A 24,953-nucleotide genomic window follows, 5' to 3' on the forward strand; every position below is an offset into this window, starting at 1 on the left:
TGCATGGACAACCTGTGATGTAGTCCTACACGTCAGATACTTCTAGAGCCAGAAAAGTGGCAACAGAAAATGCAGAGGCAACTCGTTTCTGGGTGTCGCCAGGCTGCTCTGGGTCACGCTGGCCCAGGGGAAGCATTCGGATGCCGTCACACAGGCCGAGGGAGGTGAGGAACGTGCAGCTCAGGGCTGGTGGCTCTCCGCTGTCCTGCTGGGGGCTCCCGCGAGCCCCTTCTTCCTCCTGCCAGCTTCGCAGCCACAGAAAAAGTCCTTCCCCAAAGAACCTCGGAGGCGGTTCACCATGTTCTCATTGGATCCAACGTTCCTCGATTGGAGGCTGAAGCCTGGGACTAGTTGCTAGAGAAACAAGGAAAGGAGAGAACTAGAGACCTGGCTTTCGTGACCCTTGTCCGTGGTGAATTTTGACTTTCTCCTTGCCTATGGATTAGACACCCCAGCTGTGACTTGGAGCAAGACAGAAATATACAATAGTTACAAACATCCACAATTCATTACAGCTTTACTGAAAAGAATCCTGTCCTATGTGTTTTTTCCCCTCTCCTTAGAAAGGTGGATCTTTTTAGGAAAAGGGGCAGAAATGAGGCTACGGTGACCAAGACACAGTGGAAGGCAGGTTGGGAATCAGGTTGAAGCCGTCTGTATTGCCAGCGATTCTCAGGGACAAGCCAGGTGGATTGAAAGGAAATGGTCTCCTCAGGATATTGGCCTCCCACCCCCAAACTGCCTTCCCTGCCATCTCATTCTTCATTCTTGATCCCCAGTACCTTTAAAAAAAAAAGGGGGCTTCCCGGGAACAAATGTTCTCTCCTCTTTTTTCTTTCCCCATTTTAATGTGCTTAAGATAAAATTCCTAAAGAAGGCACTGAGAAATCTACCGCACCAAAGTCCTGCTGTTTTTCTTTACCCGAAGAGGAAAAGAGGCTGCCCACCTCCTCCCCCCTGGTCGCAGACCATCCCCTGTGTGACTGGGAGCCACAGCTTCCTGGTCCCTAGCCCTTTCTGATAACGGTGGAAGTTGGAAGTCAAGTTCAGTTGGGTTCTGGAGAAGTTTCGTTGAGTTTGCCAAAAGGACCAGGCTTCCATCTGCCCCCAGCCCCCAGTTTCATTTATTTGGGTTGATTGATTTTCTCCCCGCTTTCATTGGCTCAGGAGTGGGTGCTATTTGGACCACCAAGGTAAGGTGGTAACCTGCTTCCAAAACTACTGCTTTCCTGTCCTCCATCCAGACCTGTTGATCAAGGTTAGCTTCTCAGGGGAGACTCTTAGGTAGATTTCCCAGTGCACGTACACAGGTTTAGGTAGAATGTACACATATTAAAAATTTCCGTATGCTCCTTTCTGGCAGGTGGGGGCCTGGGTAAACTCACAGCACTTTATTTGAATCGGGCCCAGGGTAAAAGCTATATATATATCCCCATGATACATACGCAAAAGGAAAAAAACAAAACAGAGCACAATACTTTCTAAGCATAGTATATGCTGAGTTTCAATTATTTTGTTTCTATAAGAACTCTATAGGACTCTGGCTGTTCAGCCTGAAAAGGTAGGTTCTTCATGATACTTCTGAATTCGTCCTTCAAAAGTGACTCCATAAAATGCTACTTTGAGATCAGACAAAACACACGAGGAAGGAAGGGCTAGTTCCTGCATGACCACACAAGGCAGAAAGGGCCTTTGGTTACAAGGAGAGTTGCACCAATTGGTTATTAGTATTTTTTTTTAATAAAAAAAAAAAGGAAGAAAGAATTTCCAATCTAAACACTTGTTGTCTGCTTCCACCAACAAATGAAATGCCTTGGTTTGAAGAAGGGGTGGTAAGTTCCTTCCCACTATATATGGCTATATTTAAACATGTTCACTTTCCTGATATGTAAAATAGACTATATCATTATTATTATTATTATTATTAATTTTTACAGATAGCATCAGCTCTAAAAATATCTGAATCAGAAATCACAACTATTTACTTTTATCAAAAAGCATTTGTTTGTTTTCCCTGAATTTTCACATTTGTGCTGATGGCGGACATAGATGGTGATGAAAACAAAGAAGAGACACGTGAGATGGTCCAGGGAGGACTGCTCCAGGGCCGTTCCTCAACAGGCCTCCAGCCCACACGGAGAGCTCAGCAAAGCCCCCTGGGAGCGCTGCTGCTTCTTCTCGCTGGTGTATCACCAGCACAGGATGACCTCATTCTCTCTATGTCCCTTTGCGTTTGCTGCCAGAGTACTCGGAAGATACTTTGGAAGAGTCAAGGTACTCTGACACGCATTTTCTTTGTCAATGCAGCAACGAACAGGACTGTCCCCTCCTGGAGAGATCCACAGTCCTTGGAGATGCTGAGAAGCAATGTGAACCAGGCGCGTATTCAGCAAAGAATACACATCGTATTAAGGGCAGTAGGATGACCCCATGCCATCGTATCTGTGACAGGCGGCCCAACCTCATGCCACTGTGAGGAGAGCAGGCAGGACGACTCTGTGATGTCTGTGTACGGACAGGTGGATCGTGCCATTGTAATAGCAGGCAGATCAATAACATCGTATGAAGGACAGCTAAACAATACCACATTTCGTTCCATCAGGAAGACACATGCCTGTCACAATTGATGATTGACAGATATATACTATTGTATTTGGGACATCATCCATCAGAATTGTATTAAGAGAACAACATCAGTCCATTGCTTTGAAAACAGGCAGATCCATAACATGCTATCTTTGCTGACAGATGGGCCCACAGCATGGCATCACGCTAACCGGTGGCTCAACCCAATGTTACTGAACCAAGGCACAGCCAGCAACACCATGCTGTCAGACTGAACTCAAGTAGACCAATGTCAGTGCATCAAACTAGGACAGGAACACCAACACCAAGAAACACACTAGAACTTATTGCTTTTGTCTGTACTGGCTGCATTGATGGCTGCAGAAAGGAGAGCTGAGCTTTTAATACAGACAGTGACACTGAAAACACACCCACAGCTGGTTGACAAGAAAACACCCCATGCCCAACTATCTACTGTCTTCTTCTGAGATGCGCCTGGTTTCTATACACGTGACTTTATGAGAAGCCCCACTCAAGGGCTAGGTACCCTTCTTTGCAATAGTGTTAAGGGGAAGCTTCAGAGGGGCAGGAAGGCGCCTGCAGACTTTGACATGGCAGACAGCAATACCAGCACAATATCACCCACGGTGGTGGGACACAAGCATACAGCAACAACCCAACCAGAGTCCCAAAAAGTGGCCCATGGGAAATAGTGCTTCTTTTAAAGTGCAAGATGGTGATGCCATCCCTGGTAGAACCTATTTTTGAAAAACATAAAGTGCTTTTTATTTTAATTTTTTTAAAAACTTGAATACCACAGGAAACAAAAAAAGCATTTCTATTATAGTAGATGCTTTCCCTGCCGCAGCAGGAAGTATTCAAAAGTCTGAACAGGGCATTTCATTTGGGGACTCCCCCCCCCCCCCCCCTTTCATTGTTGCAGGTTAAAAAAAAATCATTTTATTCTGTTCTCCAGTAGCATACAGTCTCTTTGAATAAGCTATTTCTTTTGCATATTTGACACTTGCATATCTTTTGAGCCTACACTAGTGATGTACAGAAAATGCTTTCCTTCTACAACCCTAAAGCAATGCTCAGAGTTCATACTGTTGGCTGAATGCCTGCCTCCTGAGCCCTTCCCAGATAGCCAGGGGGCAATTAGAATGGAGTACAAGTGGTACAACTCACCCTGATGAAATCTCAAAATAAAATCTCAAGCACTATGAAATACTGAAGTCAATGAAGACATTTGAGTATGGGTTTTGCGCTGGGATTGTGGCTTATGGTGCAGAGATTTCTCCATGACACAAGCATTCTCTGTAGCCTTCTAACAGTGGGATCCATCCAGGAGGTGATGGACAGGGGTTCCTAGAGGTGGCCAGGCAACACCCAATACCAAATTAGTCAACTCACTTTTTCAATATCAGCCACGTGTTCCAGCATCCTTCTCCAGCCAAGGCCAGGAGGGATCAGAGATGTTGCTTTCAGAGGCTGATGGATGGCCATGAGAGAAGAATGGGGAGTAGGTGGCCTTGGTTATGTCTAGAATGTGGTAGTGGTGGCTGTGAGTTCTGCTCACGTCATCTCCCAAAGAGGGCAGTGGAGTTGTTACAAGGAGGTGCCATAGTCTATGGCTTGGCCAACTTCATTCCAATAGACCTGCTGTGACTCTCAAGGTATTAGGGAGCTTTCTCTGGAGTCTCTCGTCTTTCTGGGGACTTTGCAGAGCCTTTCTGCTTCAGAGTTCATGCAGAAAAGCTATGTGGCAGGTAAGCTGAGCAGCACTCTTCTTTGGATCTCACTACAAGTCTCTCCTCCACGTGGGGTAGTTCAGATGCTCTGATCCCGTGTGCTTCCATGGGCTCCTCCCCCAGGCAACACCCGGACATCGGGGGAGATATGGTTCTCAAGTTTGTACTTTTCCTGACCACTTGGGGCTTTTCCAGTCAATGCTTCTGTAGGGTAAATACAGTTCTGCCTTAAGAACTTAGGAGAGGTGGGTAAGGGGGAACTTTCAAAGTGGTTCTTCTCTGATCTTGTCCCAACACTGAATTTGGGACTGGTACTCCCATGGAGGCTCTTGGGAGGGCTAGAGTCCACACTGTACAGCACCTGTCCCTCATCATCTGTGTCTGCATCAATGTACTGGTGGATACCTGCTTCGAAGTTGAATGCTATTGCTGTGTGTTTCTCGGGCGACCGGGCGGGTGTCCTAGCACTTGCTGTGGTGTAGATGGAGGACTCTGGACTCAGCACGGGCCTGTCCAAGAGGGTGACACACTCCAGCCCAGCGACAGCAGCTGCAGCAGCCCCCCGGGTCCTTAGAGGGTCATGGTACATCCCCAGAACAGGGACTAATGGACTGGGTTCACCCTCCATGAAGTTAACTTTAAGTGCTCGGAGTTTCAAGGGGTTGTTGGTCTTCATGGTACTCTTGGGGCTCTCAATGAGGAAAGCAGAGTGATGACTGGCATCAGGGGTGGGGTTGGCCTCCACAAACCTACTACCACTGGCACCCAGAGCTCCCTGCCAGCCCATCTCTGAGACCAAGCTGCCTGCAGTCTTGCTGGGGAGTGACATCAAAGGACTGTGGGAGAATCTGGTGGCTTCAGGGAAGTCTGTGGCACAGCTAATGAAGCTATCAATACTCGACATGCTCCTCATGTCTATCACTCCTTCTGAACGAGGGGGCAGAGGAGCTATGGGGCTGGGGATACTCTCCATTTCAAGTTCTTCCTTTGGTTTGCTGTGTGTTGCTGACTGCTTGGTATTGAGGATGGGCTGAGATTGGGTCTTGGCCATCTTATTATACATGTCTTCCAACTGCTGGACATTCAGGTGTTGAGGACTAGAAGATGATCTGGCCTTCTCAGGGGATCCTTGCTCCTTGGTTTCAAAGGACTTACTCGAACTAGTTTCAGATAGTGTCCTCTTTGTCCATTTCCATTTGTTGGGTGACAAGTGGTTATCTTGTACTTTGTCCTTATTCTCTCCATTCTTCTCAACCACGATGTCCATTATCTCAATGCTCCGGGCAAAAGCATCTTTCATGTTCATGGACACAATGCTGCCATTCCTCTTGGCTCTCTCCAGAGCCTCTCTACGCTTGATTGCTTTCTCCTGCCTCTTCTGCTCCTTGTAGAACTCAGAGAAGTTGTTGACAATGATGGGGATGGGAAGAGCAATCACCAGGACCCCTGCGATGCAGCAGAGCCCCCCCACAATTTTCCCCAAGAGAGTCTTAGGGTAGATGTCTCCATAGCCAACAGTAGTCATGGTAATAGTAGCCCACCAGAAAGAGGCTGGGATGCTTTTGAACTTGGTGTCCTCCTCATCTTTCTCCGCAAAGAAGACAAGGCTGGAGAAGATCATGATGCCCATGGCGAGGAAGAGAATGAGCAAGCCCAGCTCATTGTAGCTCCGTCGCAGGGTGAAGCCCAAGGACTGGAGGCCAGTGGAGTGGCGCGCGAGCTTCAGGATGCGGAGGATACGCATGATGCGGAAGATCTGAACCACGCGGCGAACATTCTGGAACTGAAGCACACTCTTGTTTGATTCAGTGAGGAAGATGGTAACGTAGTACGGCAGGATGGCCAACAAGTCAATGGCATTGAGCGGACCCTTGAAGAATTTCCACTTCTTGGGTGAGGAGAGGAACCGAAGCAGGTACTCCATGGTGAACCACGCGATGCACACGGCCTCTACATGTGCCAGCTGGGGGTTGTCCGTGGACTGGCCAAACTCATCAACGCCCTGCAGCTCAGGCAGCGTGTTGAGCGACAGGGCAATGGTGGAGAGGACGATGAACATGATGGAAATTATGGCAAGGATCTGTGAGGAGAAGAGAGTGGGATTTAGTTATCAACCACCAGGAGATGATCGCTCTAATACCCTGAGTCTGCAGAGTGCTCCTCGACATTCAGGAGCATTTTCCATTTCATATGTCACTAGTCATTTTATAACCGGGTGGTTGAGCTAAAAAAGATGATTTATTCAAGTCCATTTATTGTACAGATGTAGAAACTGTCTGGGAGAATTGAAATGGTTTAAAGCTAATTATCTAGCCCAGGGGTTGGCAATTTTTTTTTCTATGAAGGGCCTGATAATAAATATTTTAGGCCTTGAAGTCTGTGAATTCTTTGTTGCAACTACTCAACTCTGCAGTGGAAGCATGGAGGCAGCCTTAGATAATACATAAATGAACACGTGTAGATGTGTTTCAATAAAACTATTGACAAAAAGAGGTAATGAGCCAAAACTGGTTTGGCTCAGTGGATAGAGCGTCTGTCTGCAGACCGAAGAGTCCCAGGTTCGATTCCAGTCAAGGGCATGTATATTGGTTGGGTGCACATTCCTGGTAGAGGGTGTGCAGGAGGCAGCTGGTCAATGTTTCTCTCTCTCTTTAAAAAATCAATAAAATATATATTTTTTTAAAAAGAGGCAGGGAACTGAATTGGACTTGTGGGCCACCGCTTGCTGACTGGTGAGCTAGAACAGTGGTTTGCCAATACTATGGGGTGGGGCTGTTTTCACATGAGCCTAATGATAATAACAATAGTTACCCCTTACTGAGTGTTCATTGTATGCTGGGCACTGTGTTTAGCACTTCCCATGAAATACCTTATTTCATTCTCACAAAAACCCCAGTAAGTGTTCTGTCTCTGGAGCCAGGACTTTCACCGCGCCCATCTGAACCCAGAGCATGAGCTCCTGAGGCTGTTAGAAATCAGATGAAACTACAGACTCTTTTGCTACACACAATCGTCTGATTTTGCAGGCCATTTCCAGGCAGGCATGGACATCTCGGATCCATGTTATTAATTCCCAATTGGGACTATGAACTTTTTTTTTTCATCAAATATAATTTATTGATATTTTTTACAGAGAGGAAGGGAGAGAGATGGAGAGCTAGAAACGTTGACGAGAGAGAAACATTGACCAGCTGCCTCTTGCACACCCCCCATTGGGGATGTGCCCGCAACCAATGTACATGCCCTTGACCGGAATCAAACCCGAGACCCCTCAGTCCGCAGACCGTTGCTCCACCACTGAGCCAAACCGGTTTTGGGAAACTTTTTTTTTTTTTTTTAAATATATTTTATTGATTTTTTACAGAGAGGAAGGGAGAAGGATAGAGAGCTAGAAACATCAATGAGAGAGAGACATCGATCAGCTGCCTCCTGCACACCCCCTACCGGGGATATGCCTGCAACCAATGTACATGCCCTTGCCTGGAATCAAACCCGGGACCCTTCAGTCCGCAGACCGACGCTCTACCACTGAGCCAAACCGGTTTCGGCAGGGACTATAAACTTTTTGAGGTTAAGGGTCAAGTCTTAATTATCTTTGAGCCCCTGGATCAAGGAGAGGTTTTGGCCCAGAGAAAGGACTTATTAGACATTTGTTGACACTAATGGAACCTAGGCCTGTCTATAGTTTATGAAGAAATGTAAGCAGATGTAACAAATTGCTCTCAGGGTCTTCTTCAAAATTATAAATCCAATCCCACCATCTCATCATTTCTCTGCTTACTAAATTTCCAGGACATTTCAGAAGCAAATCCAAAGCCTGTAAATTTGTCTATCAGCCTCTCCCCTCTGTCCTGTTCTCGGAGACTTGCCCCTCTCCTTCAACTGCCCCTGCGGAAGGGCTGGTCTGGTCACCATGCTTGTACAATTTGTTCCTGCCGCCCTAGCTGGTTTGGCTCAGTGGATAGAGATCTGGCCTGCAGACTAAAAGGTCCTGGGTTCGATTTCAGTCAAGGGCACATGCTAGGGTTGCAGGCTTGATCCCCAGTGGGGGCCGTGCAGGAGGCAGCCGATCAATGATTCTCATCATTAATGTTTCTATCTCTCTCTCCTTTTACCTTCCTCTCTTAAATCAATAGAAATATTAAACACACACACAAAAAAAAACAATAAACAAAGAAAACAATTTGGTCCTGCCTGTTGCTGACTGGGATCAGCCAGCCCACTATTGAAAATCTGAGCTCAGGGATCCAGGGGATGAATGGTGAGCCTGAGAATAAAGGGGAGGGGCAGAGAGAAGGAGCAGTGAGGACACAGGAGGTTGGAGAGAGGATGGAGAGGGCAGCAGTTAAGAGCTTGGGCTCTGGTGTCAGAATACTTTGGATTCAAGTCCCAACTCTACTGTGTCCTTACCTGGAGCCAGTTACTTAACCTCATGAAGCCTCGGTTTCCTCATCTGCAAAATGGGATGATGATAACAACATCTACCTCAGAGAGCTGCTGTGAAGATTAAACGTGTCAGCACATCCAGAACGCTAAGGACAGCTTCCAGCAGGACACAGTGAGTGTCCGATAAGCGCCAGCTCTCATCCTGGGGGCATATCTCAGCCCACCCTTCCTCTCAGCCCAGCTAGTCTTTGCCTCCTGCTCTTTAGGAACTGCCTCTGTGTCCTGTACGGGGAAACCGTTGCTGTTTGGATGAGTGTGAGAGGCTTCTGTCCCCTGTAATGAATCCCCAACCTGGACATGGCTGTCAGGTCCCTCTGCGTTTGACTCCAACCCCTCTCTTTGGCCTTGCCTCCCACAGGTACTCAATCTCCTCGCCTGTCCCTAGCCACAGGCACCTGTTGGTCTATTCTGCACACCTCTCTGTCCAGTGAACTGTAATCCATCTTTTAAAACCCATCCATGTGTCCTGTACCCTCCCCTCAGAAGTCACCCTACATTCCCCAGGCAGGCTGGCCACTCCGTCCTCTGGACTCCCCTATTATTTGTCAGCTCTTGGGGTACATATCACACGTATCTGTTAACCGGGGGATGTGTGCATCCGTCACTGCCCAGTATCTGGAGCTTTTGGGGAGACAGGGATTGGTTCTGAGGCTTAACTCCACACACCCAACGCCTAGCCCAGGGCATAACACCAGCGGGCACTCCCAAGTGTTTGTCCGCTGCTGCTCAAGGTCACAGAGCTACAAGTAGGAGGGCCAGGATCACATTCCGTTTTCAACGTGGCCACTAGTTATTGACCATGTAGTATGCGTGAGGCAAGGGATCCCACAGGCAGAAGAGCGCTCCGGTGCCTTCTGGGCCAGCTCAGCACAGGGACGGGAGTGTCTCGTGATGTAGCGTTTCCTCAGCTTCAGATGCTCTACCAACATCTTGATTTTCTTTTTTCTTTTTTTTTTTTTTTTTTCCTCCTCTAGTGGTATTTTCAAAGAAAGCTCAGGTTTTATCTTCTTGATTTATACTCATTGAATAAGAAAATTTCTGTAGTAATTTTATAAAATAAGATATCTGACATGCACAAAAACAGACCTAATTTATATATATTTACGAACCATAATCAAATGAATACCTATGAAGCCACCACCCAAGTTAAGAAATAGAGCAGGTGACAATAACATGGACCCTTCCTGTGTCCTTCTCCACCCAGAGATGATCAGAACTTTTTCTCATCCTCTGGATTTTCTGAATAGTGTTTAATACACATGGATACATGCCAGACAAATGATTACTTCATTTTGTTTAGTTAAAAAAAAAAAAAAAAAAAAAAAAAATATATATATATATATATATATATATATATATATATATATATATATATATATTTTGTAGAGAAGAAGGGAGAGGGATAGAGAGTTAGAAACATCGATGAGAGAGAAACATCGATCAACCGCCTCTTGCACACCCTCTACTGGGGATGTGCCTCTTGCACACCTCCCACTGGGGATGTGCCCACAACCAAGGTACATGCGCTTGACTGGAATCAAACCTGGGACCTTTCAGTCCATAGGCCAACACTCTATCCACTGAGCCAAACCAGTTAGGGCTCATTTTGTTTAGTTTTGACATCCTATTGCATGTGTTCTTTTGCTACTGTACTACTTTTTCCTGAATAGTAACAAATAAATAAATAATAAAACAAACAAACAAACCCACTCACCTTCTTTGTTTTATATTTTGCCCTCACCCTAAGAAATAAATTTCTGCTTTTGCATATTAGAAATATGTGTATTAAATATTCGTTAAAATGAATGTGTGATCATTGGAAAAAGCCATTTTGACGGCACACTTTGAAAACTGCTGTGTTGAGGTTTAGGAGTGCCACCCTGGTCCTGGAATCCAGCTTTGCCATTTACTGGCTAGGTGGCCTTCGGCACCAGACTTTCCTTGCCTCCATTTCCTTATTGGTAAAATGGGGGACATATCAGTGGGTGATCTTCACGTTTAGGAGACCTTTGGAAAATGCTGCAGAAATTTTTGATTGTCATAACTTGGAGGAGCGACCGCTAGGGGAAGGCGGAAGCCAGGGATGCTGTTAAACGTCCTATCATGCACGGGACAGCCCCACAAGGAAGTATGATCCAGTCCCAAATGTCCATAGTACCGAGGCTTAGAAACCTGAGAGAGAACGATAGTCGGGCCCCATAAGCTGCGGAGTGGGGGAAAGGAGACTGTGGATGTAAAGCTACTGACGAGCTCAGGTCTCCCCAGGCACAGAGTGGGTCTGACCTTACGGGGCAGCCAGCCAGAGCTTTGGGCTGAGCCCCAAGGTTGCTGCTGCAGCCTCCGACTCCTGCCAGGAGGGAGCCTGCAGGAGAAGGAGTAGATCCCTGTGGAGTCTGTTCCTTTAAGAGCGGGGAGGTCCCATTCTAACCCAGTTTCTAAGTACAGACAACTCTAGGAAAGGCTCACAGAAGTGGTGTCTGCCAACAGACCCATAAATTATGCACCTAGCTATTGTGTAGTCCTTAGGCCTGTTATCCTAAGGCAGGTACCCCCTTTGTACCCCGAGAATGTGCCCTCCCCTCCTTTCAGCCTAGGGAAGAAGAAAGGGGTGAGGGCAGAGGCCCTGCTGGCTCCTGGAAGTGGATGCCTGCTGCTCAGGGTTGGGTTGGGAGGGTCTGAGCACACCAGGCCCCCTTTTCTGTGTGTGTGAAAGTACCAAATAAAATGTGCAATAATGCAGCCTGGCCCTGGCTGGCTTGGCTCAGCGGATAGAACATCAGCCTGCGGACTGGAGGGTCCCAGGTTCGATTCTGACCAAGGGTACTTGCCTGGGTTGCCGGCTTGACCCCCAGGAGGGTCGTGCAGGAGGCAGCCAATCAATGATTCGCTCTCATCATTGATGTTTCTATCTCTCTCTCCTTCTCCCTTACTCTCTGAAATCAATATAAATTTATATATATGTACATATATATAAATGTAGCCTGAAGGGCTCCCCTCACCACTCCTCCTATGCCTGCCTTTAAGATCGTGCTCTCTCCCAGACCTACCAGAGCCAGGACCACCCTCCCTGGCTGGGGAACTTCCTAATGGGAGTTAAACCCTCTGTGCCTCAGTTTCCCTGACTGTAAGGTGTGGGTGTGTATCATTGCAGGGCTGTGATAAGAATTCAATGAGCTCACCAGGCTCTCTGATCAGCTTTTATTAGTCCACAGGCTTACACGTATTTATCAGCTGCTTTGGGGCCTGGGTTTGAGTCCTGACACTATTATTCCGGGCTGTGTGGCCTTTGACCAAACACTTCCCCTCTCCGAGTCTCCATTTCCTTCTCTCTAACATGGAGGTGAATGTAATCAAGCACTTACCACATAACAGTCACTTACTCTATATTATGTTCTTAAATTAAATTATTATTCAAGTAATTTATTGTTGCCCCCACTACTCAACCCCAGACAGGCTGCGTTCAGAAGTCCAGGACTAGGTCTGTGGGCCCGAGCGCCTGGCTAAGGCAGTGGACGTCCCACAAAAAGCCTCAAACCCAAATGAACAGTGCTGCTCTGGTCTGAGATGGGTTTCGGCAGTGGGGGAGCAGCCAGTTCCCTGAGTCCTCCCAGCCTGAGCTCAGGCTCCTGACCAGGGCTCTGCGTTTCCAGCCTTGCTTTCCTGGGATCTGAGCCCAATCAGGTTTGGGCAGGACTCCAGGAACCCGGGGAGCAGAGGCAGGAGCCAGGGCCAGGGACTTGGAGGCTATCCCTGGATTCCCTCCCTGCGAGGAGGCTCTGGATCACGGAGCCCACTTGTCTGCACCAAATAGGCGAGTGGCCTCTGGCATTCTGGGAAAAGAGATCTGGGCGGAGCCAGGCCTGTCAGCTCTGGGGTTGATCACAGGGACGTCCACCTTTGGCTCCAGCAGCCAGCACAGGCTGTTTATCGTTTCTCTGCTTACTCCCCTGCCCGTCCAGGAATGTGGATGAGGCACAGAACGTCCATGCAGAAGAGGGCCCGGGCTCGTCTCTGGAAGATGGGAGGACTCAAGCAGGGAAGGGAAGGTCACACAGTCCACTGGGGTCGAGTCTGTACAAGGACACCGGACGTTCTGGCAGGCTGAGAGCTGTGTGCGTCTAGAGTTCAAGGACTGCAAACTGCTTTTCATGCACATGCGCGCTCACGGCAGCATTAGTCATAATAGCCCCACAGAGAAATCGACCCCGATGTCTATCAACTGAAAATTAGAAAAACAAATTGTGCTATATCCATGTCAGACAAAAGAATATTATTCATCCATAAAAAGGAGCCCTAACTGGTTTGGCTCAGTGGATAGAGTGTCCCTACAGACTGAAAGGTTCCAGGTTCGATTCCAGTCAAGGGCATGGACCTTGGTTGCAGGCACATCCCCATTGGAAGGTATGCAAGAGGCAGCTGATCAATGTTTCTCTCTCATTGGTGTTTCTAGCTCTCTATCCTTCTCCCTTCCTCTCTGTAAAAAAAAATAAAAATCAATAAATAATAAATGAATAAAATTAATATATTAAAAATGAAAGGAAACAAGTACGGACACTTGAGAACATTATGTTTAGCCAAAGAAGCCAGACACAAAAGGCCGCATACTATATGATTCCACTTGATAAGTGTCCAGATAAAGCAGATATGTTAGAGAGAGAGAGTGGCTGCCAGGGTGGGGATAGGACTCACGGTTAATGGACATGAGTGAGCTCACTGGGATGATGAAAACATCCTAAAACTGACTTAGGGGGATGGTTGCACAACCTGGCAAATTTACTAAAAAAAGGAACTTGCACCCTAGAAATGGGTGAACTGTGTGATGTGTAAAATAAGCCGCACGAAAGCTAAGTAGAAACTTGATTTCCATCAAGAGTGTCCCACTCATTTTAAACCTCCCGACCACACCGAAAGGTCACAGGAGAGAAACGGAAATCTGCGCCAGCCACGGCCCTGCTCTAAACCCTGCCGTGGCCCCCATGCTCTCCGCTCTCGAGAACGTTCTGGTTCCTTTGCGTTGAGTTGGCACATGTGTATTGAGCACTTACCACGTGCCATGCTTGTTGCTGGAGATGCAGCATGGAGAAGAAAGGGTTTCCCTGGACTCAAGGAGCTGGTGGGGAGAGGCAGACCAAAACCCATAAGCCAATAAAGGAGCAAGATGATGCTGAACAGCGTTATGTGCCTGCCACACACCACTGAGTAACACAAACCAGGGGGTCAGTGAAGAAGCGTGGGGTGTGCACAGGAGGGTGGGTGGTCAGGGCAGGCCTCTCTCAGGTGAGACTTGAGGACGAGGAGTGTGCTGTTCAAAGGTTTGAGCAGTCCAGGTAAAGGCCCTGATGTGGGAATAAGTCTGGCATAGCAAGCAACAGAAAGGTGCTCTGGGTGGGTGGGGGCTGAGTGAGCAAAGGGGAAAGTAGGAGGAGATGGATTCGGAGAGACAGGAGGGCCTGATGAGGCATGAGAAAGAGATTTGGGTTTTATATTAAGGCCACCTTTCTTCTCTCTCTCTCTCTCCAGGCCATTTCCCACTGCATATTTCATACCGAATCCCAGCAAAACCACCGACAGTTCCTAAGACATATAACCAGGTTGCTCACCCCTCCAGATACCTGTCCGTGCTGTTCCCTCTGCTAGAGGCCCTCCCTCCCCACTGGATGCTTCCTACACCCTCCTCAGGCCTCAGCACAGAGGCCCTCTGCTCCAGGGACCTCTCTCTCGCTCCCAGGTCTAGGTTGGGTCCATCCGTCCTCTGGACACCCACAGTCCCCAAGCTTCTTCCATCACAGCGCTGATCTTGTTGAGCTGAATTTTTCTCCCCTGTGCCCCACACAGCATGCCAGCTCCATGAGGCCCGGGCACGCACTGCTGCATCTCCAGCTCTCCGAAGCCTGGCACAGAATAGGTGCCCCCGAAATAGCTGATAAACAAGTGAACAAGCAGGTGAGAGAATGAAGTCCTTTCCCAGGGTCACACAACTTGTAAGCAGGACTCCATCTCAGGTCTGTGAGTCTCCCAAGATGGTTTCAAGGACACAGGAGGAGGCGGCTTCTGGCTGTCAAACCTTTTTCTCCTTTTATGGTGCTTCCGCTTCCCCCAGCTTTAAGGGGGAGGGAGGTGGATTACAGCCAGGAAGTTTTAATTATAAGGGTCACTGGCATAGATCCGATTAAGGGGAATGGGAGCAGGCTGATGGTGTTCCCCCTCACCTGTGATGAGAAACTGGAGTCAGGAGCCTGCAGGGGGCGCTCCTGGGCAGAAAGGGACAGGAATCCAGGCATCTGCGTGCCTGAACTACAGGAAGAGGCCTTGGGGCGAGCCAAGCAATAGCGGCCTTCATCGTGAGAGGGCAACCGAGTCAGAAAGGTGGGAGGGAGGTGTGGTGGCATTGCTCGGGGCTTCCCAGACATTATAAACCAGAGACCCTGGGGCTGAGGAAGTTATTTTTACTTATTTGCCCCAGTTTTAAAACTGGGAGATTTCACATTAAAAATTCCAGATTTTCAGATTTCCTTGGAAAATCAGATGGACGTGTCTACAGTCAACCCGAACTCCAGATGGCAGCCATTGGCTGGAGCCGAAGAGCCAGCCACCCTGGGCTCAGCTCCCCAGTTTGCCTCAGGCCCCTTTACTCTTTGATCTGTCAGGTCTCTGCAGGCACTGGGCTTGCAATCCTGGACTGGTGCAACCATGAAGACAGCAAACATTCATTGACCTGCTACAGTACACGAAGAACTTTCCAGACAAGAGCTGCATCTGTTTGCACCAACCAGGAACCTAGGGCTCACACTTCACACCTCATCACCCAACGTGATCTGACTCTTCCTAACAAGCTCTGGGCTGGGCAACCTCTTCCTAACTGGTCAATTCAGTTCCCATGAGCCTTGCTAAAGCAGGGATTCTGGGAGCTGGTGATGCTGCAACCTCTTGCCCATCTGAGGATAGTGCTTCTGGGGGTGGTGTGGGACCTGACGGTGGCCCCTGCAGAGGGAGGAGGTGATATGGAGAAATGGGGGCGGGGAATGTCTTTCTTGTCTGAGTGATCACCCATTTCTTATATCAGCTGAGGGCACGAGGAGCTGAGGAAGGGACTGTCTGTCTGAACAGTGATGAATGGCACGAGTCCACCCCTGCTGTGGAGAGCAGTGTATTGAATCAAAAATAAGGAGCATAGAAAATGTTAGGCAAGGAAAGTGTTCACGGGTCTGCTAAGCCAACAGCTGAGTCTGGCAGGATGGGGAGTGGGGAGTGTAGTTTCTGCAAGCTTGGCCGAGGTTGCTAAAGGAAGCTAAATATGTCAGTCAGGATGCTGGAATTGGGTACCACTCTGGCTAACCTCAGAATGATGGCTCTGCCAATGGTCATTCCTGACAATAGCCAGACTTGCTGGTTAATGTTCAATATTTAGAAAGGGACATGTGAGTGGCTTAACAATGTTGTTTCTCACATAGCATTTTTGTTTCACTAGAGATTCATATTGGTGAAATGGATATGTGGATGACTGAGAGACCTACTTTCTGATTCTGGCTGGGCATCCTTAGATAATATTTTCACATCTCTGGTCTTCCTCATGCAATATCCATCTGAGTCTTAGGTTTCCAGCACAGTTCCCTTCCAGGGGGTGACTCAGGGATCCAGTGGTTCTTTCATCTTAGCATGTGGCCACCCCCTTATCCCGGCAGGAGAAGGACAGCATGGAGAACTCACACCTGCATGTGCCCAAAAGTGCTATCTGTTACTCCCTCCCCTGACAGCGAGGTTTGTAAGCTAGACCCTGGGTCCCTTACGGGGAAGTGGTAAGCGCTTTGAAACCTTAGAAATGCTTCATGATGGGCTGAGGAGATGGTCTCCAGCGTGGGTGTGTGCACATCTGATGTGCAGGGTGCCGAGGGCAATTACTGGCATTCGGTAAACAAGTTCTGGAGTCTGCTGGACAACATTGTACTGAGAGCCAACATACTAAATATTTTGTTGAGAGGGCAGATCTCATGTTAAGAGTTATTACTTTAGCCCTAGCTGGTTTGGCTCAGTGGATAGAGCATCGGCCTCTGAACTGAAGGGTCTGGGTTTGATTCCGATCAAGGACACATGCCCAGGCTGTGGGCTCGATTCCCAGGAGTGGCAGTGCAGGAGGCAGCCAATCAATAACTTTCTCATCATTGATGTTTCTCTTTCTCTCTTCCTCTCCCTTAAAAAAAAGAAAAAAAAGAAAAAAGCTATTACTTTACAATAAAGTAAAAAATAAACATAAAAAAACTGGGGTAGATTTAAAAATAAAGTAAAAAGTATTTGAGGCAGACAAAAATAACAAGAAATCACTAGCATGTCTACTTTTTACATAAAAAAAAGAAAGAAAAAGAAATCAAGTTTTAGTGGCATTTAATCCATGAATCAACGTTGCTCACTGCTCGCCCTCTCTACCAGACTTCTCAGGGGAAGCAGAAGTGCCCCAAGGAAGGTGGGGTGCCTCAACTCAGTGGGTTGGCAAGGGAACCCTCGCATCTTCATCTTCGCCTGCAGTGATGCAGGGCAAGCCTGGTTGGTGTGGAAGAGGCTCGGGCTGAGGCATCTAAGAGTGGGTGTGAGGTCTCCACCCTCCTTTTTCCTCTCCCCCAACAACATGGCATGGCTGCAGTCAGTGCCCTTGCCCTAACCGGTTTGGGCAGTGGATAGAGCATCGGCCTGTGGGCTGAAAGGTCCCAGGTTCTATTCTGGTCAAGGACATGTACCTTGGTTGCGGTCATATCCCCAGTAAGGGGTGTGCAGGAGGCAGCTGATTGATGTTTCTCTCTCATCAATGTTTCTGGCTCTCTCTCCCTCTCCCTTCCTCTCTGTAAAAATAAAATCAATAAAATCAGTGCCCTTTTTGGTTAGGACCCTTTGGGTTGGGTTTCTGACCCTTGCAAACAAAAAGTGACCCGCAAACAAAATTTTCACCTTCATTTTACAGGCCAGGTAACTAAAACTCACAGGGGTAAAATGACTTGCCCAGGATCACACAGCCAGAAAGCAGCTGAATCTCACTGAGATATAACACAGAAGTTACCTGGCATCCAATAGGTCCTCAATAAATGCCAGTCCCCTTCCTCTACAGACCAAGCAAAGGCAGAGTGGAGAACTGGGAGAGATATACCATGGGAATCCCTCTGAGCTCTGAAGGGCTGCTCAGATTCCAGATCCACCTGGAACCCTCCAAATTGTGCGGGGTCAGGTAGGAGTGAGAACCAAAGCTTAGGAGTTGTCAAACAAACTGAATCAGCTTCAAGGATGTCAGTATCTGTCAAAATTCTTGAGGTTCTCACTCCTTCCAAAATGTAATATCTGAGGGTCCTGGCTGCAAATCAAGATTGCCAGGGAAGGGCCCCAAGTCCCAGCATTTTTAGAGACTTACGCTTAGTAGGAGCTTGTACAAGCAATGATCTCAGTATTGCTGAGGATTCTGCAGTCATTTGAACTTTTCAAAGCTCCTACACTTAGAGGCTGGACAGAAAGCGTTTAGCCTGCAAACTCTGATGTTGTACAGAGCTGGTTGCAATCTTGGCTCTTGCCAGCTGGCTGACCTCTGGTCCATTCCTTAGCCTCTCTGAGCCTTGGTTTGCCCTGGTGTGAAATGGGCAAGACTGGCGGAGAAACCAGCCAAAGGTAGAAGCTCTTTTGGCAGAGTTTGTAAGCTCTTTAGCTTTGTGGCTACCCAAGTGAGCACTACCTGAGCCTCAGTTTCCTCATCTGTGAAATGGGGGTCAGAACAGTCCCTACCACACCAGTATCTGTGAGGCAGCCATGAAACTACGGGTGGAACAGGCGTACTCCAAGGACTGCCACTTGGTGCCAATGAGGGGTGGGTGAGGGGCTGTGACAAGTGTAGACGGAGGTCACCCCGCCAACTAGAGGGTCCCACGACCCACGAGCGGTTTTTTTTGTCCCACGCAGTGAACTGGTTGCCAACATGTATCTCCCCTACGGATCCAGATTTCCAGCTTCTCAACAAGAATCCGAAGCTCTGGCTACTGTGGGCCTGTGCTCCTCCGTGACCAGCCCCTGGGCTGGAGCTGAGCACCAGCAACGCCAGGCCTGCGCGTTTAAAGCCTTGCACGTGTGCTGTTTACGAGGCCTGCTTGGCCTCTGCAGGGATCTGGGTTTGCGAGCCTGGGCATAAATCATTAGAAGCGTGGCCAGTGATGAGGGGAAAGATTAAACCCTGCCAGGGAAACAGTCATGGGTTCCTGAGGGAATGCTGGGCCTGCAGCTGGGCCCGCGGGGTGCTCTGAATGGGGAGGTGGGATGGAATCCCGCCAGCTCTAGCCCCTTTCCCACCGTGGTGTGGCCGGCTCTTCCCGGGCTACAGGAAAGCCACTTAGTTGCTTCCTTAAAGCCCCTATCTGCTCCCCCACCCTACCCCGCCCCACTTTCAGACCTCTCTGAAGACTCCTTTCTTTCTCTACTCCCCACTCGGCCAATGAAACAAAATGACGGGATAAGAAACAATAGGGTGGGGAGGGTTGACTACTTTAGCTCAAGTGGTCTGGGAGTCCTCTCCGAGGAGGTATTTGGATGGAGATTTGAGGGATGGGAAAGAGCTGGCGGTTGGAAGATATGGGGACAGGGAGTTCCAGGAAGAGGTCATAGCAAGTGCAAAGGCCCCGAGGCAGAGAAGAGATGAACTTGAAAGAGGAAGAGAAAGGAGAAAGGTGTACCAGGGGCTGAAAGGAAGGCAACGGGCACTAGAGAGGAACTCGAAGAGAGAAATGAGGAAGGCTTTAAAGACCTGATTAGACTTTTTTGTTGTTGTTGTTGTTCTGAGAACCAAACTAGCCAAAGAGGGCTTCTCAGCCGGTTGGTGACGTGACCTAGTGTAGGTTTTAAGATCCTCCCGCTGCATTTAGTAACAGCCTGCAGGGGGAATGGAACAGAAGCAGAAATCTAAGTGAGAAGGCAAGGCAGGTGCCCAGGTGAGAGATGGTGGCTGTCAAGAATAGAGAAGACAGGCCGAAGCCGGTTTGGCTCAGTGGTAGAGCGTCGGTCTGCAGACTGAAAGGTCCCGGGTTCGATTCCGGTCAAGGGCATGTACATTGGTTGCGGGCACATCCCCGGTGGGGGGTGTGCAAGAGGCAGTTGGTTGATGTTTCTCTCTCATCGACATTTCTAGCTCTCTATCTCTCTCCCTTCCTCTCTGTAAAAAGTCAATAAAAATATATTAAAAAAAAAAAAAAGAATAGAGAAGACAGATTCAAGGCCTCTTTTGGAGGTGAAACTAACCAAATTGCTGATAGCTCCGGTGTGTGTGGTGAGGGAAAGGAGGGATCCCATGTTTTGCCTTGAGCAACCGGGAGAATGGTGGTGGCATTGCTTGAGCTGGGAAGACTGGGAAGAGCATGCTGGCAGAGCCGGAGAAGCTAGGACTGGGAGGGACCAGATCATGATGGGCGGTCACTGATAGCTAAAGGGTCTGGATGAGACCCTGCAGGCAACGGGGAGCTATGGAAGGCTTTTGGACAATAGCAGAACATTATTCTGTCATTCAACAAACGTTTATGGGGACAGAGTTCGCATTCCAGTCTCTGCCGACAGTGACATTCCTCCCAACCAGCCGAGGATTGCAGGGCACAACCCACCTTCCTGGGACCAGGGTGTAGATTAAGGAAATCTCACCTGCTGATCCAGGGGTTCCCTTCCCCTCCTTCTCTACTTCTTGCTTTAAGAGCTGAAGTGCATTTCAAAATGTTTATTTACTCACTGAGCGCCTGTCTGCCCCTCTGAAAATTCCATGGAAGCAGGACCATCTTTGCCACTTCTGTATCCCCAGTGCCTAGACCTGTGCCTGGCACATAGAAGGTGCTAGAATAAGGAATTTTTTAAAATGAAAGCCCTGGTCTCCATCTTGAAGGACCAAGTGAGATACTATAACGTCTGAGCTCAGGGCCTGGTATACAGTAGGCATTCCATAAGTAGTAATGAAAACATATGGAAACTACAGCCACATTGCCCACAGCCCTGCCCAGCCTCTGGTGGGTCTTGAGTCTTCCCCAAGGCAAAATGCTCCTGAGGAGTGGGAGGGAGAGGCAGCCTGTGACCCATCCGCCTGGGCCCCTGTGTGGAGCCTGGACAAGATAGGCTTGGTGCCTCCAATAATCCCGGCTAAGCAGCCGGATGTGTAAGGATGTATAATCCAAGGCCTTATCGGCCTGGCCTGCCGGCTTTATCCTGACCTTGGCTGGGATGACCCAAGTCAAGGTGGCTACTGAAATATGGTAGCAATCATACTTGGGTAAAATTCCTGTTTGAATTAAAAAAAATTTTTTTATTGATTTTTCTTACAGAGAGGAAGGGAGAGAGATAGAGAACTAGAAACATTGATGAGAGAGAAACATCAACCAGCTGCCACTTGCACACCCCCTACTGGGGATGGGCCCGCAACCAATGCCCTTGACCGGAATCGAACCTGAGACCTTTCAGTCCGCAGACTGACGCTCTACCGCTGAGCCAAACCGGTTTCAGCTCCTGTTTGAATTTTAATCCTGCTATCTTGGCTTCTGCACCTGCTTAAACATAGGGTAGTTACCTCAGCTTCCAAGTGGAGACCTGGAGGATAAGGCAATTTTCCTATGCCTGGAACCAGAAATACAGGAGATTGATTCTCACAGGCTCAATAACTTCAGGGGTAGAAACTGTAGATAACCTTTAGAGATTAACCGCTGAACTCTGCTTCTGTATTATCGGCTATCGCAATATAGGGCCACATCCCAATGTTCCCAGTCTTTAGAATTTAGAATTTAAAACAAAGGAAAATTCCTGTGGTTTGGACCTTTAAAAAGACTGCCTACACTTGGAATGGTGAAGTCGTGTGGACTCCACCTGCGTGTGGGGCTCTCTCGGCTGTCCTGCCAGTTTTTCAATAAATCCTTGCCTGCTTTTTTAAATCAATCATCAGCCTCTGGTGGTCTTATTTTGAACCCAGGGTCTGACCCCACAATAGCTACCCCAGTGCCCCAAGGCCACCCAGAGCTGAGACCCTCCCCACAGTTAGGGACAGAGACCAAAGGGAGCTCTCCTCTGAGGGCAGAGGGGGGCAGGCTCACCCAGGCCTCCCTTCCCCTCTACCCCTTCCAGTTTGGGGAGTGCATCTCTGCACCCCTTCCCCACATCTTTGCCCTGGAGTCCTACCTGATGGCGGCCATGCTATACAACAGACTGGGTCAAGGAAGGGAAGGGACTTATTCTTTCATTTAGCAAACATTTACCAATTCCAGCCCTGACCAAGCCAGACCTTGTCCTTAGGGAACCGGCATTTGGGTGGGAAGCATTTATAAAATGAGGGAATGTACGTTGAGGTCACTTCAGGTGCTACAAAGGCAAGAAAAGGGACTAAGGGGATAGAGAGTGACTGCGTGTGGAGGGGTATCATTAGCTGTGGAGGTCAGGCAGGGTGTCTCTGAGGAGGTGACATCTGAGCTGAGAGCTGAAGAAGGATCCAGCAATATGCCCATCGGGAGAGGGGCCTCTAGGACAGTGGTTCCCAACCTTTTTTTTTTTTTTTTTTGGCCATGCCCCACCTAGGCATCTCTAAAATCCTGATGCCCTCCTGTGACATAGAATTCTTTTTTAAAAAATTTAATATATTTCGCCAAAATCGGCATATATTTGGCTCAGTTGATAGAGCGTCAGCCTGTGGACTGAAACGTCCTGGGTTCGATTCCAGTTAAGGGTATGTACATTGGTTGCGGGCACATCCTCGGTAGGGGGTGTGCAAGAGGCAGCTGATTGATGTCCCTCTCTCATCTATGTTTCTAACTCTCTATCCCTCTCCCTTCTTCTCTGTAAAAAATCAATAAAAATATATTTAAGAAAAAAAATTTTAAAAAAATTTAATATATTTTATTGATTTTGCAGATATGAAAGGAGAGGGATAGAGAGTCAGAAACATCAATGAGAGAGAAACATTGATCAGCTGCCTCCTGCATGTCCCCCATTGGGGAGGAGCCCACAACCAAGGTACATGCTTTTGACCAGAATCCAACTCAGGACACTTCAGTCCACAGGCCGACACTCTATCCACTGAGCCAAACCGGTTAGAGCACAAATAATTCTTATTCAAAAAGTGAACTCCTATTCACGTAGAGGAAGCCTAAAAGGCCATTAACTTGGTCTAAACAAGCTCCCAAAGAACATGGCATCCATGAGAGAGAAAATAAAAGAACATAAGGACAGCTGAAGTACGGAGGAAGAAATCACTAAGAAATTGTTAAAAGAAATAATATGAAGTGATATGAAAAAATAGCAAATAAAGTTTGAAAAAAATAGAGAACTAAAAATAATTATGTCACTATATATTTATATACTGTTTATGAGGCCCCTAGTACCATAAGAAATGCAAAAAATTTCTTGTTAATAACTCATTCTTGAATCACCCCCCTTAAAAATCAAATTTCCCTCCTGTGGGGCCTGTGCCCATGTTGGGAACCACTGATCTAGGAGGATGAATTTTAATCTTCACAAATCCTAAGCTGGCACTATGACTTCCATTAATTGAGCACTTGTTTTGTGCCAGGCCCTGTTCTAAGCAATAAGCTATTTATACTAAAAAACAATCCATTTTGGAGAAACAAAGATGGCGGCATAAGATAGACACCCAAATGCAGCTTACCACAACAAATTTGAATTTAGAACTGAAAAACAGGGGAGGCATTGCCCTGAAGCGCCAGACGGCTAGCTGAGAGGAGGCTCTGCCATCTGGGAAGGAGAAAGAAGGCACGCTGAACCTCAGGAACTGTGAAGGTACGGAGAACTGTGTGTGCAAAAAGGCGCTGGCTTACTCCCGGGCGCGGAGAGGAAGGGCCGGACCGAGATTGCTGCTGGCTTACTCCCCTGCACGCTACTGGCTTACTCCTGGCGCGGAGAGGGCGAACAGCTAACGCGGCTGGCTTTCTTGTTCGAGAGGAAAACAGAATCACCCTATTGCTCTGATAGATGGCCCCAGACAGGGAGAGGCCAGACTATCAGGCAATGGGCAGAGATCTCTCGGAGGTGTGTGAAGCCAGAAGCCATTACTGCGGAACTTGGGGAGGAGCCGAAGGGAAAACAAAGTTTGTCTGCACCAACCCGAGACTCTGCCCAATCTGTGGCTGAGCACAGACACTCTCCCAGAGGCTGGCTTTTTCTAAGGAGGGACTGGCCGGAATCCAAAGCTTGCCTGCGCCTTTACCAAAGAGGTGCGTGTGCCTGCAACCAATCTTCTGAAACTCTCCATGAACAGGACTTTTCTAAGGTGAGACTGACAGGGAACCAAAGATTGTCTGCACCATCCCGAGACCCCGCCCTATCCAAGCGGAGTACAGAAGCACTCCTAGCTGAGACACTGCTGATCCTCACAGCCAATTGGCTTGGAGATCAACGCTTCTCAGTGATACCAACAATAAGCAAGGCTTAACAACAAGACTGCACACACAGCCCACAAAGGGCTATACCAAGACTGTCCACTGCAGGTAACAATCTTGTAAACCCTGGGAAGGCTGTGCTACTGGGCTCTACCAGAACACCTAGCACACAAAGCTAGGAAACAACTAAAATGCAGGCAAGAGGAAGGACACAAAGGAAGGAGATGGAGGGAAAGAAAAGATTGGACATTGAGTTCAAAACTACAGTTATAAGGTTATTCAACAATATCCTAAAAAAGGCCGATAAAATAAATGAGACCTATGAGGATATGAAAAGGGAGCAACTAGAAATAATAAGGGATCAACTAGAAATGAAGAAAACATTGTCTGAAATAAAAAATATTATACAAAGTCCTAAAAACAGACTGGAAGATCGCAGGAATCAAGACAAAGATTTAGAACACAAAGTGCCAGAGGACATTCCTCTGCAGAAGGGAGAAGATAAGAGAATCCAGAAAGTTGAATATAGTGTAAGAAATCTCTGGGACAATTTCAAGCGAACCAACATCAGAATTATGGGGATTCCAGGAGAAGAGAGAGAGCAAGATACCGAAAGAATACTGGAAGAAATAGTGACAGAAAACTTCCTCCACCTGGGGAAAGAGAGTTACAAGTACAGGAAGCCCACAGAACCCCAAACAAAAGGAACTCAAGGAGGACCACACCAAGACACATCATAATTAAAATTCCAAGAGCAAAAGACAAAGAGAGAATATTAAAAGCAACAAGAGAAAAGCAGGTAGTTACCTATAAAGGAGCA

General features: G+C 47.9%; 1 protein-coding gene across 2 annotated transcripts in view; it reads right to left on the reverse strand.

The window, feature by feature from the left end:
- Nucleotides 1–160: 160 nt before the first annotated feature.
- KCNB1 (potassium voltage-gated channel subfamily B member 1) overlaps nt 161–24,953 on the reverse strand; it is a 97,234-nt gene continuing 72,441 nt past the window's right edge. The window contains exons 3-4 of one of the 2 annotated variants that reach the window (XR_004984271.2): nt 3,979–6,396; nt 161–354 (exon numbers count right to left, since the gene is read on the reverse strand). Coding sequence is in view for 1 of the 2 variants with exons in the window: in XM_036417656.2 (XP_036273549.1) it covers nt 4,396–6,396 (2,001 nt within the window). In the remaining variant the exon portion in view is untranslated. Of the gene's footprint in view, nt 355–553; nt 6,397–24,953 lie in introns of those variants that run through there. The other variant, XM_036417656.2, reaches the window with a different exon arrangement.

The sequence above is a fragment of the Pipistrellus kuhlii genome, unplaced genomic scaffold (genome assembly GCF_014108245.1).
Source record: "Pipistrellus kuhlii isolate mPipKuh1 unplaced genomic scaffold, mPipKuh1.p scaffold_m20_p_6, whole genome shotgun sequence".
Taxonomy (NCBI): Eukaryota; Metazoa; Chordata; class Mammalia; order Chiroptera; family Vespertilionidae; genus Pipistrellus; species Pipistrellus kuhlii.